Source organism: Mustela putorius, unplaced genomic scaffold, assembly GCF_011764305.1.
Source record: "Mustela putorius furo isolate JIRA1106 unplaced genomic scaffold, ASM1176430v1.1 tig00000054_pilon_pilon_pilon, whole genome shotgun sequence".
Lineage (NCBI taxonomy): Eukaryota > Metazoa > Chordata > Mammalia > Carnivora > Mustelidae > Mustela > Mustela putorius.
Window position 1 is genome coordinate 173,067 of NW_025421262.1, and position 17,996 is coordinate 191,062.

At 46.3% G+C, this 17,996-nt stretch overlaps 1 protein-coding gene across 2 annotated transcripts; it reads right to left on the reverse strand.

Moving 5' to 3' along the window:
- Positions 1-2,870: 2,870 nt before the first annotated feature.
- LOC101678546 (signal-regulatory protein beta-1) lies at positions 2,871-17,581 on the reverse strand. Of its 2 annotated transcripts, none has more exons than XM_045080008.1 (5): positions 17,462-17,581; positions 16,359-16,715; positions 9,530-9,886; positions 6,429-6,536; positions 2,871-5,908 (listed from the first exon to the last, which is right to left on the reverse strand). In XM_045080008.1, the coding sequence occupies exons 1-5, from the start codon at positions 17,529-17,531 to the stop codon at positions 5,889-5,891; spliced, it is 912 nt and encodes a 303-aa protein (XP_044935943.1). In that variant the 5' UTR covers positions 17,532-17,581; the 3' UTR covers positions 2,871-5,888. The 2 variants fall into 2 exon arrangements, with proteins under 2 accessions (XP_044935943.1, XP_004772986.1); XM_004772929.3 differs by having other exon boundaries at positions 2,871-5,911.
- Positions 17,582-17,996: the final 415 nt, after the last annotated feature.

The following is a 17,996-nucleotide window of genomic DNA, read 5'->3' on the forward strand; positions in this document are numbered from 1 at the left end:
AATTGAACCAGGAAGACACTGACACGCTGAATATACTGTTATCTAGTCACGAGATTGAAGCGGTGATCAAAAACCTCCCAAAAAACAAGAGCCTAAGACCTGATGGATTCCTTGGAGAATTATACCAAACTTTCAAAGAAGAAACAACGCCTACTCTCCTGAAGCTGTTTCAAACAATTGAAACAGAAGGAAAACTTCCAGACTCTTTTTATGAAGACAGCATTACCCTGATCCCCAAACCAGAAAAAGACCCTACCAAAAAGGAGAATTTCAACCAATATCCCTGATGAATATGATACAAAGATTCTCAACGAGATTCTAGCAAACAGGATCCAACAGCACATTAAAAAGATTAGCCACCATGACCAGGTGGGATTCATCCCTGGGTTGCAAGGGTGGTTCAATATTTGGAAATCAATGTGATAGAACAAATCAATAAGAGAAGAAGGAAGAACCACATGGTCCTCTCAAATGATGCAGAAAAAAGCATTTGACAAAATCTGGCATCCGTTTCTGATTAAAACGTATAAAAGTATAGGGATAGAGGGAACATTTCTGAACTTCATAAAATCTATCTATGAAAGACCCACAGCAAATATCATCCTCAATGGGAAAAAGCGCACAGCCTTCCCACTGAGATCAGGAACACGACAAGGATGCCCACTCTCACCACTCTTGTTCAACATAGTATTAGAAGTCCTAGCAACAGCAATCAGACAACAAAGAGAAATAAAAGGTATCCAAATTGGCAATGAAGAAGTCAAACTCTCTCTCTTCGCAGATGACATGATACTTTATATGGAAAACTCAAAAGACTCCACCCCCAAACTACTAGAACTCATACAGCAATTCAGTAATGTGGCAGGATACAAAGTCAATGTACAGATATCAGTGGCTTTCTTATACACTAACAATAAAAACACAGAAAGGGGAATTAGAGAATTGATCCCATTTACTATAGCACCAAGAACCGTAAGATACCTGGGAATAAACCTAATCAAAGAGGTAAAGGATCTGTATTTGAGGAAATACAGAACACTCATGAAAGCAATCAAAGAAGACACAAAAGGATGGAAGACTATCCCATGCTCTTGGATCAGAAGAATAAACATTGTTAAAATGTCTACACTGCCTAGAGCAATCTATACTTTCAATGCAGTGGACGAATGGATAAGGAAGATGTGGTCCATATACACTATGGAGTATTATGCCTCCATCAGAAAGGATGAATACCTAACATTTGTATCAACATGGACAGGACTGGAAGAGATTATGCTGAGTGAAATAAGTCAAGCAGAGAGAGTCAATTATCATATGGTTTCACTTATTTGTGGAGTATAAGAAATAACACGGAGGACAAGGGGAGATGGAGTGACGGAGGACAAGGGGAGATGGAGTGGAGAAGGGAGTTTAGGGAAATTGGAGGAGAGATTGAACCATGAGAGACTATGGACTCTGAAAAACAATCTGAGGGTTTTGAAGGAGTGGGGAATGGGAGCTTGGGGGAGCCTGGTGGTGGGTATTATGGAGGGCACATATTGCATGGAGCACTGGTTGTGGTGCATAAACAATGAATTCTGTTACACTGAAAAGAAATTAAATAAAGAGGGGCCCCTGGGTGGCTCAGTGGGTTAAAGCCTCTGCCTTTGGCTCAGGTCATGATCCCAGGGTCCTGGGATCGAGCCCCGCATATGGCTCTCTGCTCAGCAGGGAGCCTGCTTCCTCCTCTCTCTCTGCCTGCCTCTCTGCCTACTCGTGATTTCTATCTGTCAAATAAATAAATAAAATCTTTAAAAAATTAAATAAAGAAAAAAAAAAGAAGAAGAAGTAGGGGTGGCCGAGGTGGGCACAGTGGGGAGTCAGGGACAGGCATTGTGGTGGCCCCTGGAGCCTTCTCTGTCTGAATGCTGTCCTGGAGAGGCCCAGGACTCCATGCTCTGAGGAGAGAAGACACTCCCCGTCTCCATGATGTCAGAGGAAAGGGATTATGATGAAGGAATGACCATGGGACTTTTATCACTTTTTTTTCAGATTACCAAATGGACACACAAGGGGGCCACAAGCTGAGAAGCTACTGGGCCAGTTGCTTGAGATTTCCAGAGCTTACGGAATCCACAAGCATGTGCTCATTCCTGAGGCTCATCCCATCCCAGTTTCACCAGGCTGCATTCCTGCTGATGTAAAGGCTCAAAGACATGGTGTGGAATGAGGTTAGAGTTCTGGAGATGGTGATGATTTTTGTTGTAGAGGGTGGAAGGGGCTCCATCCCCATGTTGATGAGACACGGGATGTGACAAGGTCCCAGGCTTGACCTTGGGCATGGTGGCTTTCCTTGACTGAGGCCATCTCAAAACAGGCTGACAGCTGAGGGCCATCTCCTCAGGACTGGTGTATTACAGGGTGCACCATCCTCTGCAGAGCCCCTTCCACCTCACTTGCTTGGGAAAAGGACATGGATTAACTTCATCCACCACTGACGTCTTAAAGCTACCCGACTTCACCCAAGCATGCAGAGTTCCCTGACTCCACCTGATCTAACCTGGGCTTCACTAATTGGAAACATTTAGAGTGAATATCATGGGGACTAAGAAGCAAGTTGTTCTGGAATCTCTGAGTGACAGGTTTTGGAGTGAGCTCTAGCAGAGGACAGAGGACCGAGAAAGGAAGAGGAACTTGTGAAGGGACTTGTGAAGTAAGATAAAATCTGGGTATAGAGACACAGACATCTCCCCAGCACACATTTCCTTGAATTGCCCTCCAAGGGGCAGTGATTCAGCTGAGGACAAGATGTTGATCTTTTTTTTTTAGAATAGAGTTACTTTTTTGGAACAGTTTTACATTTAGAGAAAAACTGAGACAATCACACAGAGTTCCAATATATAGGTGCATACAGTTTCCTCTCTTTATAGCATTTTACAGTAATTTGTTGCATCTGTTATAATTAGTGAACCAATATTGGGGCATTGTTATTAACCAAAATCCATAGTTTGATTTTGTCTTAGCTTTGGCTGCTATAGCAAAACAGCATAAGCTGGATGCCTTGAAACAACAGGAACTTATTTCTCACAGTCCTGGAGGCGGGAAGTCTGAGATCAGGGTGCCATGATAGTTGGGTTGTGATGAGATCTCTCTTTGAATTTGCAGACTGCCAATGGCTTGTATTTTCCCCTGGTGGATGGAGTGATCTGGCTGTCTGCCCCCTTTTCGTGAAGGCAATGATCCCATTCATGGGGACTCCACCCTCATGACGACCTCATCATCTGCAAAGTCCCCATCTCCAAATCCTATGAACGATGGAGAGATACAACCATTCAGTCCAGAAGAGATTTCCTTAGTTTTCACTCCATGTCCCCTTCTGACCAGAATTCCATGGAGTATACCACATTATATTTCCTTGTCATGTCTCTCTAGGGTCCTCTCAGCTGTGAGAGCTACGTGACTTTCCTTGATGGTGACGGCCTGACAGCTTTGAGTGCTGCTCAGGTATATGGTGGAATGTCCCTCATTGCAATTTGTCAGATGCTTTTCTCATACACAGACTGGGGGAGTGGGTTTAGGGAGGAAGGTCACAGAGGAAAAGTGTCATTTTCATCACATTATATCAGGGAGCACATTGTGGCCATGGTTTATGGTGAACTTGTGATCACATGACTGGACTGTATTTGTTAGGTGTTCCCTCTGTAGTTACTCCCTATTTCTCCTTGCCATTCTGTCGTCTTTGGAGGGGTATCACACCAGTGCCTGCGCTCCAGGACTAGGCAGGTCCTCATCACGATAAGTAAGCATCAGGTCTTTCAAGGCCGGAAGTGGTGGTTCTCTGTGACTCTGTTACTCAATTTACCACAGGCAGCAATGAAGGTGGTCATGTTGTCTGCTGTTCTCCCAATGAGGGACCAAGGTGACATTATACAAAAGTGAATAGTGGCCAAATGGAATTGGCATAAAGCTGAACATATGCTGGAGAAATGAGAAGAGTTGAGGCTTCAGGTAGTGTTGAAATTGATTGCGACTGGGGCTCATGAGGGCACCAGGGGAATGGTGACAGGGGTGCTTGTCCCCAGAGTGTGGATATGCAGCCAGAGGAGCAGAGTGAGACAAGATTACCATGTCATTGAAGGTGGTGGAAGGGAGGGTGAAAATGTCCAAGAGGATGTGACGCCAGAACAATTCAAATTAATATTGTAAGGATTCCACAACATTGAAAGTACAAGGGATGGAATGTTGGAAGCTGATCCCAAGTGAGACTGAAATGAGGTAATTCAGACCTTGGCCCTATATGGTCAACCATGAAATCGGAAGAAGGCTTGCACTGTGTAAACTATTGATGAAGATTCTTTACAAAAAAACCAGAATGCTTCACCTTTCAGTGTTTCTAATATTTGAAATGACAATACACCCAATAAATAATGGTTCTATTGTTTTTTTCAGTTTCCTATACATTCATCATTGACATTTGGAAACTTTCTGTTTTAAAACGTTTTTAAAGGTCACAGAAAAATTGTTATTCTCCCACTGATTTTTGAGATCACTTTGCATGGTTTCAGCTGCACCATCAGTGTTTTTCCTGCACTACTGTGCAAAGTGAGCACTGCTTCCACTTATCATGTCAGCTAATTCGAAGTTCTAGGGAAACAGTTTAATTAGGTTATGAGCTGTGGGAACACAGAGTGGGAGAAAGGACTTGATATTTTATACCGGGTGGTTTCTGGAAGGGACTTTTTAATAAGGTGATGTTTAAACAGAGCTTCAAAGAGGGAGAGAGTGTCATGCAGATCTTTAGGGGGAAGAAGCAGAGGAAAGACACAGTTTGACTTCCATTGTCATGGAATCACTGCAGCTGAAACTGGAGAGCTGTAAGAGACAAAGAATGGTCCAGGAAGGAGTACTGTTGACCAGGACCAGGTAGCAGGCTTGGGGTGAGCAGTGTACAGATTCTGGGTGGGGCTCACTGGTTTTGGGAGGAGGCTTGCACTCACTTCTGAGAACATTTCAGGAATTTTATAAGCAAGTTGTTAAACACTGTTAGCTTGCCGTTGGTCACATTGGAAGTGTTGACACCATGGAAGTCCACAAGCGCTACAAATCTGGCTTCTTTCTCTTTCTCTGAGTAGATTACTTCACATTGATTATCTGGCCACTGTAAGCAACATTCTGAAGGCAGAATTGAATAGGGGATATAAAGTAAGAAAACCAAGGATGGCTCCAGGCTTCTGAACTGCCAGCTCACGTACATGAGCACTGGGGCTGGGAAGGATGAAGGTGACAGAAGAGCTAGTGTTCCCATCACAGGGAGGAGGGTGTTTTGTCCTTGGGTCTAAGGAGTAGGACGTGTAGGCAAAGAGGAAGGAGAATCATTTCTCTTCTTCATACCAGGATGAGATTCATTTTATTTAAGACCCTGTGAAGAACCTCACCAAGGCTAGAATGTCTGGAGGTGGGCAGAAATACCTCCCAAGAACATGGACATGAGCATGTAGTTCATGACCACAGTCCCCAGAAGATGAATGAGAGACACCTGGTAAGTGTAAATGTGACTTTTTTCTCACATTCAGGCAGATATCTGTGCATCAATGCCCAGAGAAAGTTCCCATGGCCTCTGCTGAGGACCTGGCATGTAGTCCCAGCTCTGGGGACATCAAGAATTGTGAGAAGGAGAAGGGACTGTGGACAGGTGGGTCTTGGGAGCAAGCAAGGTATTTGGGGGCAGAGTTGGGGAAGTTTCTCATTGTTCCTTTTCTTTGGCTTGGCCCCTCAAGGACGGAAGGAGCAGAGACTGAGGGTGGCATATAGTAGCGGAGGAAGGGAGGAGCTGTGGTACCCATGTTCACAGTTGATTATTTGCTCATCATTCCAGAAATGTTCCTCATGTGTCTCTTATGTTCTTGGTGCTATTTTATTCTTGAGACACCTGCTGTGAAAGGACAGACAGCCACTGATAGAAGACTCTGCCACTTAAGCTTCCTCCCTTTGGTCTTGAACCCCCATTCCCATCCCCTCCGGTATGACCCACATAGGGTCATTGGAAGCTGTCCTCAGAGCAGCCCTCTGGCACCTGTCAGCCTTCCTCTAAACACAGACGTCTTGACCCCAAAGGAGCCCTAGTTTCTATAATCTGGTGATGGTCTCCAAGGGATCCTCCCACCCAGCTGCCTCTCATTGAGCCTCTCTGCCCACTTCCTTCCCAGAATCCCTAGGACTCTGTCCACACTTTTTGATAGCCTTTGATCCTGCCCACCTTTTATAGGCTAAATGCCCCAACACCTCAGGGAATGGGAACCCTGAGACTCCCAAGGGTATCAAGGAAGGTGTGTCATATGTTCTTTACTCCAGGTGGGCACTGACTTCAGGTGACCTGTGTGCTGACACTCTCCCTGACCTGGCTCTTTCTGGGACTAACATTGACCTTCCCTCCCTAACCCATAACTTACAATCAGGCCCTCGCTTCTTGTGGACATAGATGGCAGAGACAGTGATGAGCAGCAGCAGCTTCGGGCCCAGGGTGACAGCTATCAGGATTGGAGTAGATGGCCTTGACTCTGGAAAAGAAGGGATAGGAGGCACCATCAGAGGGGGGCACCCTAGAGTCCATGCCCTGGGTCCTCCACTTACTGTATCTGAAGTGACTCAGGCTTATCAACGCTCTGAAGTTCATGAATTCTTCCCCTGTTCAAGGCAGAATTCGGAGTAAGACGTGTCTCACCTCACTCACCCCTTTCTCACTGCCAGGTGTCCTTCTTGAGAAAAGGTGGGGAGAACGAGCACTCAGGAACGTGTAAGTCTGGTTTACCGAATTGGTTCTCACACCCAGTGGAGCAGGTCATACAGCCTCTTTCTGATGAGTCAACAGGCTCCTAGTTTACAGAAAGTGGACAGATGACATGGCTCAGATCCAGGGAACCCCCTCACTGCTGGCCTGCAGGATGACTCTGAGACCTTGTCTTTGGACAAGGACAAAGCTAAACTCTCTGATTCATAGAACCAAATGTCCAGCTGGCCTCAAGTGGAGTGGGAACAGATGTCACACAGTGGGGTTAAGGCTGCCATGTTTTGCTCCATGCACATGGTTTGACAACTCCCACATACAGAGGTGAAGAGGCAGTCTGTAAGGTGACCTGACCTCAGGAGACCTGCTGGCTGGACAATATCCTGGGGAGACAAGGAAATTCGGTCTAATGCTCAGGAGAATTTCAAACACCATCCAGCTCACTCGTACACCATTGTCACTGTCAGCCAAAGTCTTTCTGTTGGACATAGACTGTTGAATCTGGAAGGACAGCTTCTGATTTTTTTACTTTATACATAGACCCATTTTTGGTTTTATATTTGAATTTAAAGAATCTAAATATTTTTTTTTGAAATATATAGAGTAATCTTAAAGGAAAGAGTAGGTTCTCACCATATTTGCCCCTGGCATGTTAGAGGATGGCAGGTGTCTTCTGGGTGGGACCCTGGACTTTTTCTGAGGTGAAAGAGTTATATTGACCATGTTTGCCCCTGTTTCTAGAGGGGAACCGGCAGCAGAAGGCAGGCAGAAGTGAGGATACAGAGGCTAAGCCAATCCTCTCAATTTAAAACAACTCATGAAGAGCACTCACCTTGCTGCCTCTCTGTCAGTAATTGAGGTTTGCCATGCTGAATTGTGCCAACATCTCCCTTTGCCAGGCCTCCCTCCTTTGCGCTCTCACACAGGTGGATCCGGTAGCAACACACAGTGAGCTTTCTCTCTTCTCATGTCATCTGAGAGTCTCCCTCCTGGGAGACGTGTAGAGTTTGTCTGCTTGGGGTCTGGAAAGCCAGCTCTAATGGGAACATTTGGACCTAGGTCTCTGCCAGCTGGTCATGGGGCCCCCAGCCCTGTGGGTGGTAGAGCAGGGTAGGTGCTGGCTTGCCCTGTCCTTGTCACTGCTGAAACTTCACCGTGGTGACCTGGGCTGGTGTAAGCAGAGGAGGGGAGTATCCTGCCATTCTGCAAATAATGTGTTAATTACAAGAACTATGGATTGGCTGGCTGTTGCTGGGGGAGAAGCTGTGGAACTTAGGTGAAGTTCACTGCTGCTCAGGATCAACACCACACAACAGGGGAAAGACTCCAGATGCTCTTATACATGAGAAGCCATGTCCTCCAGGAACAGGCTTGACACTTCACCAGATGTTTGCATACCTGTCTGATCTGGGGGTGCAAAGCTAGCCTGACTCTTCCCATGTTTTCTTAATGTTTACTTCTGAAAAAGAGAACCATACAAGATTTATAAGAGTTTCAAGGAGAGGGTGGGCACTTTCTCCCACTTTGGCCAGCACAGTGAGTGTGCAGATAGCAGGGCTGTGAGTCAGGTTGTGGCTCACTTTCCTGCTTAGGCCAGATCTGCTGAGCTTCAGTGTCCTCATCTGTAAATGGGCTAAGATGGTCCCTCCAGCTTCATCCATTCTCAACCAGGGCATCCCCTGTGTGGGCAGTTTGGGGAAGAAGAAGGAGACTCTCCCAGAAAGAACAGATCTCCCTGGTGCTGGAGCCACATACTAGCGCTGGTGCCCAGGCAAGGAACGTACGACTGGGAATTCCTGTAACACCTGCACAATCAGGATAAAACCACCTGCATGCTATGTCCAGGAGCTGAGGGGAGATTCAGTGCTCTTATGGAAGTCAGTCCCTGAATTGCATGCTGCTTTTTGAACAGACCCACAACAAATGCCCAGCCTCTGGCATCTTCTCCATCCTGCGCTCTCAGTGTAAACAGTGAGTTTATACCTCTTCTCACTGTGATTCTTCTACATTGAAAGAGAGACATAACCCACCTCCTTGCCCTGGATGCATTCATCCACAAGAAGGGAAGGGAATGGGAGCTTCATAAGAAAGGAGATCTTGGGGCGCCTGGGTGGTTCAGTGGGTTAAGTCTCTACCTTCAGCTCAGGTCATGATCCCAGGGTCCTGGAATCTGGCCCCGAATCAGGCTCTCTGCTCAGCGGGGAGCCTGCTTCCTCCTCTCTCTCTGTCTGCCTCTCTGCCTACTTGTGATCTCTGTCAAATAAATAAACAATAAAAAAAAAAAAAGAATTGTTAAAAAAAAAAAAAAAGAAAGAAAGGAGCCCTTGCCTATATTGTTCCTTGCTTCCCCTGCAGGCAGACCAGAGCCTGCACACAGCAGATGCTCAGTACCTGCCGAGTACAGAAGAGTCAGCCACATGGAGGGGACACTCTCTGGAAGTAGGAGTAAGACTGCGTCATGTGACTGTGCAAGTCACTCAGACTATAATCCCCTCATCCCTGGAACCAGAGGGCTGGTCAGGATTGGAAAAGTCAACAGCTTTGGACCCACAGACTGGGGTGCTAGACTTTCCCACCATTTATCAGGGGCCTTTGAGCAAGCATCAAGACCTCTCCAGGCCTCAACTTCCCTGATCTGTGGAATGGGCTGAAGTCGGGGACACCCACCACAACGCCTGATCCTTAGCTGTTGGTCAGAAAACGGAGGGCATTCTTATTGACTTGTTGTCACAACCAGGAGACAAAGGAGGCCCAGGCCATACTCACCGCTCACAGTGACTAGAGTGCCTGGTCCAGACTTAAACTCCACATCAGCAGGGTTCCCTTTCTGGAACTTCACACAGTAGTAGATTCCGGTGTCTGCTGGGGAGATGTTACTGATGCGGATGGAAAAGTCCATGTTGTTTCTCCTTGTGGTGTCTGAAGCATTTGTTACTCGGGGGAAATGGCCTCCTTTGTAACTGAAGATTAACTCCCGGCCTGACCCTGTCCCCCTGAACCACTGAACAGGCCCTGTGGGGAGCAGGGAGGTCAGGGTGCAGCGCAGAGTGGCTGTCTGTCCGGCTGTGACAGACACTGACTTGTCAGGCTGGATCACCTGCAGCCCTGCCTCACCGGCCACACCTGGAGAGGAAACAGACAGTCATCTCCTCATCCTGCTGTGATCCTGTGTGTGTCCTCACATGTTTACCCACAACAGCTCCCTGACCTAGTGCACACTGGGATCAGCCCTTGCCCTGAGCCTGTAACAGGACACCCCATCATAACCGAGGAAACAGAGACACAGAGAATCTCAATGATGTGTCACAGAGCAGGTTTGACTTTGCAGCTGGATTTCCTGCCTTGATGACTAGCTAGTCCTTGGAGACATCAAGAAACGCAAACTCATTCCTCCTTATATGAAGTGTCCTCAAAACCAGGCAGGGATAGAAATCAGAGAAGCAGGCTGCTGGTGCATCAGACATACACCCAGTGTCCTTTTCCATTTCTTAGCTACTCCTCAGGGAGGAAATTTGTGGTTCACCCTTGCAGAGTGTGAGCTGGTAAAACCCATGCACTTAGCAGTATTTGCAACCAAACATGCCTCCTAAGGAGGGCACGAGCTGTTACAAACAGGTCCTGGATGCACTAAAAACATCACATACTTTGGTTTCCAAGTCTGGAGAAGACGGATCAGGAAGCTGAAGTGCTAGGACAAAAATGGGAAGAAACAGGAATGCACCATGGAGGGAGTCATGGAGGGAAAATGGGAAGGGAGAAGGAAGAGGATCAGGTGGTCATGAGGAGCCAAGGAAAGGTGAAAAATCTACCATTTGTGTATCTATAATCCTCTTTTTTTTTTAAGATTTTATTTATTTGACAGAGAGAAATCACAAGTAGATGGAGAGGCAGGCAGAGAGAGAGAGAGGGGGAAGCAGGCTCCCTGCTGAGCAGAGAGCCCGATGCGGGACTCGATCCCAGGACCCTTGGATCATGACCTGAGCCGAAGGCAGCGGCTTAACCCACTGAGCCACCCAGGCGCCCCTATCTATAATCCTCTTATTTCTATTTCTGGCCCAGGCCTTGCCTCTGAGCTAATCTTTGTAAGTCCGAATACCATATGAACTGTTTCTTAGCTAGAAGTAAACCTTTCACAGCTAACATATCCTAAACTGAACTCAGTTTTCCACAAATCCTTGCACATCTCAGCAGAGGCACCTTTATTTTCCCAGATGCTTAGGTTCTGAGCCTTGGGTGCCTTTCTTTCCCACCTCAATTCCTATGTACCAGGACATCCTAATGGCTCCCCTACTGCAGGCACCCACAGTGTCTCCCCTCTACCCTTTCTCTGCTGACTGCTCTCTTGCTGCAAACCACTTTTCCTTGTTTGCATGGATGCACTGAGCTCTTGAGGGCTCTAGATGCTTCTATGTCCTGTGGTACTCCATTCTCAACCAAATGCTGGAATGAAACTCATGTCAGATTGTGTCACTTCTGTCTTCAAAACCTTGCATAGGTACCATTTCATTCAGAATAAAATCCCAAATCCTTGAAGAGAGCAAGAGCATTCTGCTCTCGTGCTGTTCCATGCTGTTTGGGAAGGCTCTTCCCCCAGAAAATAACATAGCTCACTCCCCCACCTTCTTAAAATCTTTGCTCCAGGCTACCTGTTTAAATACATCCCACCCTAGCAATTCTCCCATTTTTGTATCCAGCTGCACTGTCATGTTTTTTCCTTAATGTTCATCAATCTCTGTACCTCTGTTATTTACTGATTTATTGCATCTATTTTTTCCTGTCCTTTCCTCCACTATGATACAACTTCTACAAGGGCAACTACTTTGTCTCTTTTACTCATCAACATGCCCTATGTTAATATAACTGTTCTTGTCACCTAGTAGGTATATATTTGTATAATGTGTGAATTGCCCAATGTGATCCTTTTGGAGGGAGTCTATTTTCAGTGGAGAATTTCTCAGGACATTATATCAGAAGCTGAGTTTCCCACATAGGTGACTTGGATGAAACAAACACTTGCATATACCCAGAATATAGAAGCACTTAAGAGAAGCGAACTACAAACGTTCTTCACCACACAACTCCCTTCTCCACAGTGATTGGAAGATCTGCAGAAATCTCATGGGATGGAAGTGTGGTCATTGGATTTGAGAAGAGCAATGGTTAGACCTGTGAGATTTAGAATCAGACTGCCTAGGTTCTGATCCTAGATCTCCCACTTACACTCAGCGACCTTGGCCCTTTCTGTGCCTTCTTTTCTTATCTCCAAGGTAGGGGTGACAGGAATGTCTGCCTTGGATACACAGATCACATGACATAATGGACATAGGCATTTCCAGGTGTGTGTGTGGCACATGGTGAGTGCTCAGGAATTTAGAAAGTTATCACTCATGAGATTTCCTGAGGCACGGAGGCATTATATCCCAATCCCAATTAGATAATTGGGATTGGGATATGAAAATGGATATAATTACAGATGCAGATCACATAGGCAGGAGTCTCTGAATTTGTGTCCCCTTCTTTCCTCATCCACTTGAATCCAGCATGGAGGCATTTCCAAGGTAGTAATGCACAAGGTTCTATTCATTTTACCAAGAGAGAAGTTTGTTTTTAATTTAAGAGCTTGGTGAGGGGTGAGATGTAGGTTTAGAGAATTAAAGAAGAGGGTGAGTAGCTCAGAGACAGGGATCCAAACATCGTTCTAATGTGCATTTCACGTAGACTGGCTGCATTATGAGGAGAAAAAGCAAGGTGTTTTCCAAAATCCCATGTGTGTGTGCAAATGCGTGTGTGTACCTTTCCCTATGCCCATTCCTATGCATGCACACACGTGCGCACACACACACAGAGGTAAGTGCATTCCCTGTATATGTACAGTGTGGCCCAACATGCTCGTAGAGACTGTTTTGAGGATTAAGTGAAATTATAGTACATGTTAAACTTTAGTAACAATTTGGCACCTAGGAAACATGCAGCACATCATTAACAAGAGTTGTGAGTCCACACAGCACAGTGGAACTCTGGACACATCAGTGCTCAGGATATGCATGAGGTACTGTGGAGAACCCGCTCCCCTTCTGATAGTGTGCGAAAGGCGTTGTCCCCTCCAATTCCCACAGAGGAGGTTCCAGAACTGAACTCTGAGTCAAGGCCAGGACCCAGGTGCAGTTTCAGGTGCAGTTCAAGTTGCCCCTTGTCTTCTCTGCCAGGTGACTCCCTACCAGTCTGGGCACAGGAAGGTCATTTCTGATGGGTCTGACTGTTGGCATTAACCACTCCTAGCTGCCTCCCTGCACACCTCACTGAGGTCAGAGAGAGTGTGCAGCAGTCCCTTCAGGGGATAGGGGACCCCTAAGAAAGCCGGAACCAGGCTGCCCAGCTGACTGCAGGCACTGCCATGGCACGGTGTGGCTCCTCTGTGACATGGGACAGGAGGCATTTCTCCTTCCCTCTCCTACCACACAGGGTTGCAGGAAGGGGCAAGTAAGGGAATGCAAGCAGTGTGCTTGGGATTTATCATTGGAAACACAGATGGAAAAGAGCAGATGAATCAGAGAGTGGCTGACAGTAACCTCAGTCTCTCTCTCTCTCTTTTTTTTTTTTTTTTTGTTCTTTCACAACTCCTATTTAATGTTGTGTTGGAGAAAAGAAATAAAGGCCATTACGATTTAAAAGGAAGAAGTAATATGTTATGGTGTATACAGAAAAGTCAAATGCATCTAATGTGACAGAACTAGAAAAAGAATTAGCAAGACTATAAGATACATCAATGTAAAAAAACTAATTTGACTTAATATTAAAAAATTAGAGAAAAAATTATATACATTCTAGCTTATTAAAAACTAAGTTATATTAAAAATACTCTTATTTTATTTCTTTAAGAAAATTAAGTCTTTTATAAAGCAATCTAGTACCATATGTCAAATTTTAATAGCATTCACTTTCTTAAGATAACTAAAACACTATTGTTCATTAGGATAGACCTTTGTTTAAAGCTAGTTCCTTGTAGTAAACAAATTCCACTAATTTTCCATTAGCTTAAAATTGTCTCATAAACTATACTTAAGTTTCAGAATAAATGACAATGTATAGCAGTGTTTACGTAAATGAGATAAAATTCTCATGAGCATCAGAACCTTCACTCTTGCTGAAGTTGTGATTATCACACTAGTTAAGTATATCCTCTCTATTCTGAGTAATATCTTCTAAGATGATTGCCATACTTATGATCACAGCTCTTTAACTATATAAGATGGTTTTCCTCCTGTATATAAATTTATTAAAATTAACCTATTTATTTTTGTTAAGGTATTCTGAAAATTTTTACATGATCCTTCTGACTTAAGATCCTAAGGAAATGAAGTCGGGTAAAGGCACTGGGGAATTTTTTACTGAGGTTAAATTCTTAAAAAATAATTAAAATAGTTTTCTTTTTCTCTTCTCTCTTTTTATTTTTTCTTATTCTTTTCCCACTGTTATTTAAATTTCTCTTCTCATACTCTCTGTTCTTATTTTTCTCCACCTTTACAAGTGACCCTTGAATAACATAGGGTTTAGTGGCACCAACCCCCACACAACCGAAAATATGCCTGTACTGTCATTTGTAAATATCTTCTCCCATTCTGTGGGTTGCCTCTTTGTTTTGTTGTTTGTTTTGTTTGCTGTGCAGAAGGTTTTGATCTTGATGAAGTCCCAAAAGTTCATCTTCGCTTTTGTTTCCTTTGCCTTTGGAGACATATCTTGAAAGAAGTTGCCTCAGTCTCATTTTAGTGTTAAAAACCCCCTCTGAATATTCGTCTCCAGCCCTAATATATAGAACCTGCTTGGCCCTGTTCAGTATCATGGATTTGGAAATTATTCCCTGTGATCCATTAACTGTAAAATGAGGACAACTTTGTGAGGAAACTCCCCCTCCGTGGTCTCTGTTTCTCCCTCACCAAGGAGCCAAGCTCCTTTGGTCCTAGCAGAGCAGGGCTCCTCCTCAGGGCTCCTCCTCCTCCACTTCCTGTGGCCTCCAGCTGTTTCATCCACAACAGAGCAAATATCTCACCTTCTCCAGCCCAACAGTGACAGCCACCCTCCTTTTCCATCTGACATTCTCGCTGCAAGCAGTTATGGGGAGGGGTCTAACCGGGTGTCCAGACATGTTGACTTGACAACAGAGGGTCCCGACAGCTGAGTCTGGAATGTGAACTCTTGCTCACGGAGCCAAATACCCTCCAGGATATGCCTCCCAGTCATCCTTAGTCTGCAGAGCCAGGAATGGGGTGTCTGGTATTGCTGGGATTGCAAGGGCCCCACTGCTCTGTCTAGGCTGGTGCCCCAGGCTGCTCAGTGAAGAAGCTTCACCACATATCTGGGGAAAGACTCCAAAGGCTCTTACACGTGAGAAGCCGTGTCTTTCAGGAACAGGCTCGACACTTCACCAGATGTTTGCATACCTGTCTGATCTGGGAGTGCAAAGCTAGCCCACCTCTTCCCGTATTTTCTTAATGTTTACTGCTGAAAAAGAGAACCATACATACAAGAGTTTCAAGGAGAGGGTGGGCACTCTTTGGCCCTCTCCCACTTTGACCCTCTCCCACTTTGGCCGGCGCAGTGAGTTTGCAGAGAGCAGGGCTGTGAGTCAGGCTGTGGCTCACTTCCCTGCTCAGGCCAGATCTGCTGAGCCTCAGTATCCCCATCTGTAAATGTGCTGAGGTGGTCCCTCCAGCTTCATCCATTCTCAACCAGGGCATCCCCTGTGTGGGCAGCTTGGGGAAGAGGAAGGAGAGCTCTCCCAGAAGGAACAGATCTACCCCATGCTGAAGCCACCTACTAGTGCTGGTGCCCAGGCAAGGTGGGTACGACTGGGAATTCCTGTAACACCTGCACAATCAGGATAAAACCACCCGCATGCCTATGTCCAGGAGCTGAGAGGAGATTCAGTGCTCTTATGTGAGTCAGTACCTGAATTGCAAGATGCTTTTCTGCACAGACCCACAACAAATGCCCAGCCTCTGGCATCTTCTCCATCCTGGGCTCTCAGCATAAACAGTGAGCTTTTACCTCTTCTCACTGTGATTCTTCTACATTGAAAGAGAGACATAACCCACCTCCCTGCCCTGGGTGCATTGGTCCACAGGAAGGGAAGGGAACGTGAGCTTCATGAGAAAGGAGCCCTTCCCTGTTTTGTTCCCTGTTCCCCCTGCAGGCAGACAAGAGCCTGCACACAGCAGGTGCTCAGTAAGTGTTGAGTAGAGAAGAGTCAGCCACATGGAGGGGACACTGTCTGGAAGCAGGAGTTAGATTGGGTCATGTGAATGGACAAGTCACTCAGACTGTAAGTCCTTCATCCATGGAACTAGAGCGCTGGTCAGGATTGCATAAGGCGAGAACTGTGGACTCACAGACTGGAGTTCTAGACTTTCCTACCATTTGTCAGGGGCCTTGAGTAAGCAACAGGACCTCTCTAGGCCTCAACTTCCCTGATCCGTGGAAGGGGCTGAAGTCGGGGACACCCACCACAATGCCTGATTCTTAGCTTTTGCCCAGACAATGGAGGGCATTCTCATTGTTATCACAACCAGGGGACAAATGAGGCCCAGGCCGTACTCACTGCTCACAGTGACCTGGGTGCCTGGTCCAGACTTAAACTCCACATCATCAGGGGTCCCTTTCTGGAACTTCACACAGTAGTAGGTTCCGGTGTCTGCTGGGGTGATGTTACTGATGCGGATGGAAAAGTCCATGTTGTTTCTCCTTGTGGTGTCTGAAGCATTTGTTACTCGGGGAAAGTGGCCTCCTTGGACACTGAAGATTAACTCCCGGCCTGGCCCTGTCCCCCTGAACCACTGAACCGGCCCTATGGGGCTCAGGGAGGTCATGGTACAGTGCAGAGTGGCTGTCTGTCCGGCTGCGACTGACACTGACTTGTCAGGCTGGATCACCTGCAGCCCCGCCTCACCGGCCACACCTGGAGGGACAACAGAGCAGTGGTCTAGTCATCCTGCCTTAATCCTGCGCATCTCCTCATGTGTTTATGCAGAACAACTCCCTGAGAGAGTGCAACTGGTAGCGGCCCTCGCCCCGAGCCTGTAAAGGGAGATCCCATCACAACTGAGGAAACAAAGACACAGAGAGGCTCAATGATGTCCCACGGACCCTTTTGAATTTTCAGCTGGGTTTCTTGCCTTGGTGACTAGCTAGTCTCTGGAGACATCGAGAAACACAAACTCATTAAGTGAAATTATAGTACATGTTAAACTTCCGTAACTATTTGGCACCTAGGAAACATGCAGCACATCATTAACAAGAGTTTGTGAGTACACGCAGCACAGTAGAACTTGGGAGACTTCTGCGTGTGATGGGATGTCTCTCCTGTTTGCCTCTCTGTTTCTGATGTTTCTGCACGTGGCCTCCACTGAGGAGCCACTCAGCATAACATGGTTAACAAGATGAACTATGGAGCTGAGTGGGCTGAACATGAACCCCAGTAGCTCCACTAACGTAAGTAGGTGGCACTGGTCTGGTTGCTCTCTCTGCCTCAGTTTCCTCATCTGCAAGTCAGGAGTATAGTCATAGCTCTGAGGCAGGCCTTCTGTGGAGAGTCTGGGTAGCACACCTGTAGAACCTGTAGCATACCTGGAGGCCCTAAATGCCAAGGGCAGGGAGAGGTTTAGGAGGCAGGCAATGGGGAATCTCCCTCAAGGCAATGCTCACCTGTGAGTCCCAACAGCAGAGCCAGCAGCAGGTAAGGAGGAGGGCAGGGTCTAGAGGCAGGGGCCCACATTGAGGAGGCCTGAGGGTCCCGCTTTCTGAAAATGTGTGTGCTAGGGCAATGGGGCCTTTGTTCTGTAGGGAGGAACAGTCCGCCTCACTTGGGATAGAAGAGGAAGGAAGCATCTATGATGCAGTAACAGGGTGGTGAGGCAGCAATCTGCTTCTGGATTGTGAAACAGACATCAGGCAGAGAGGCCTCACATGGTGAGAGGGGCCTCTTCTTACATTTTTTTTAAATTTTTAATTATAATCATGTTTGTTAGTCACCATATAGTACATAATTAGTTTTTGATGTACTGTTCCATGAGTCATCATTTGCGTATAACACCCAGAATCCCATTGCAATCCGTGACCTCCTTAATACACATCACTGGGCTCACCCATCCCCCCACTACCCACCCCTTACAACCCTCTGTTTGTTTCCCAGAGTCCAAATCTCTCATTGTTGGTATCCTGCTCTGAATCTCTCCCCAAC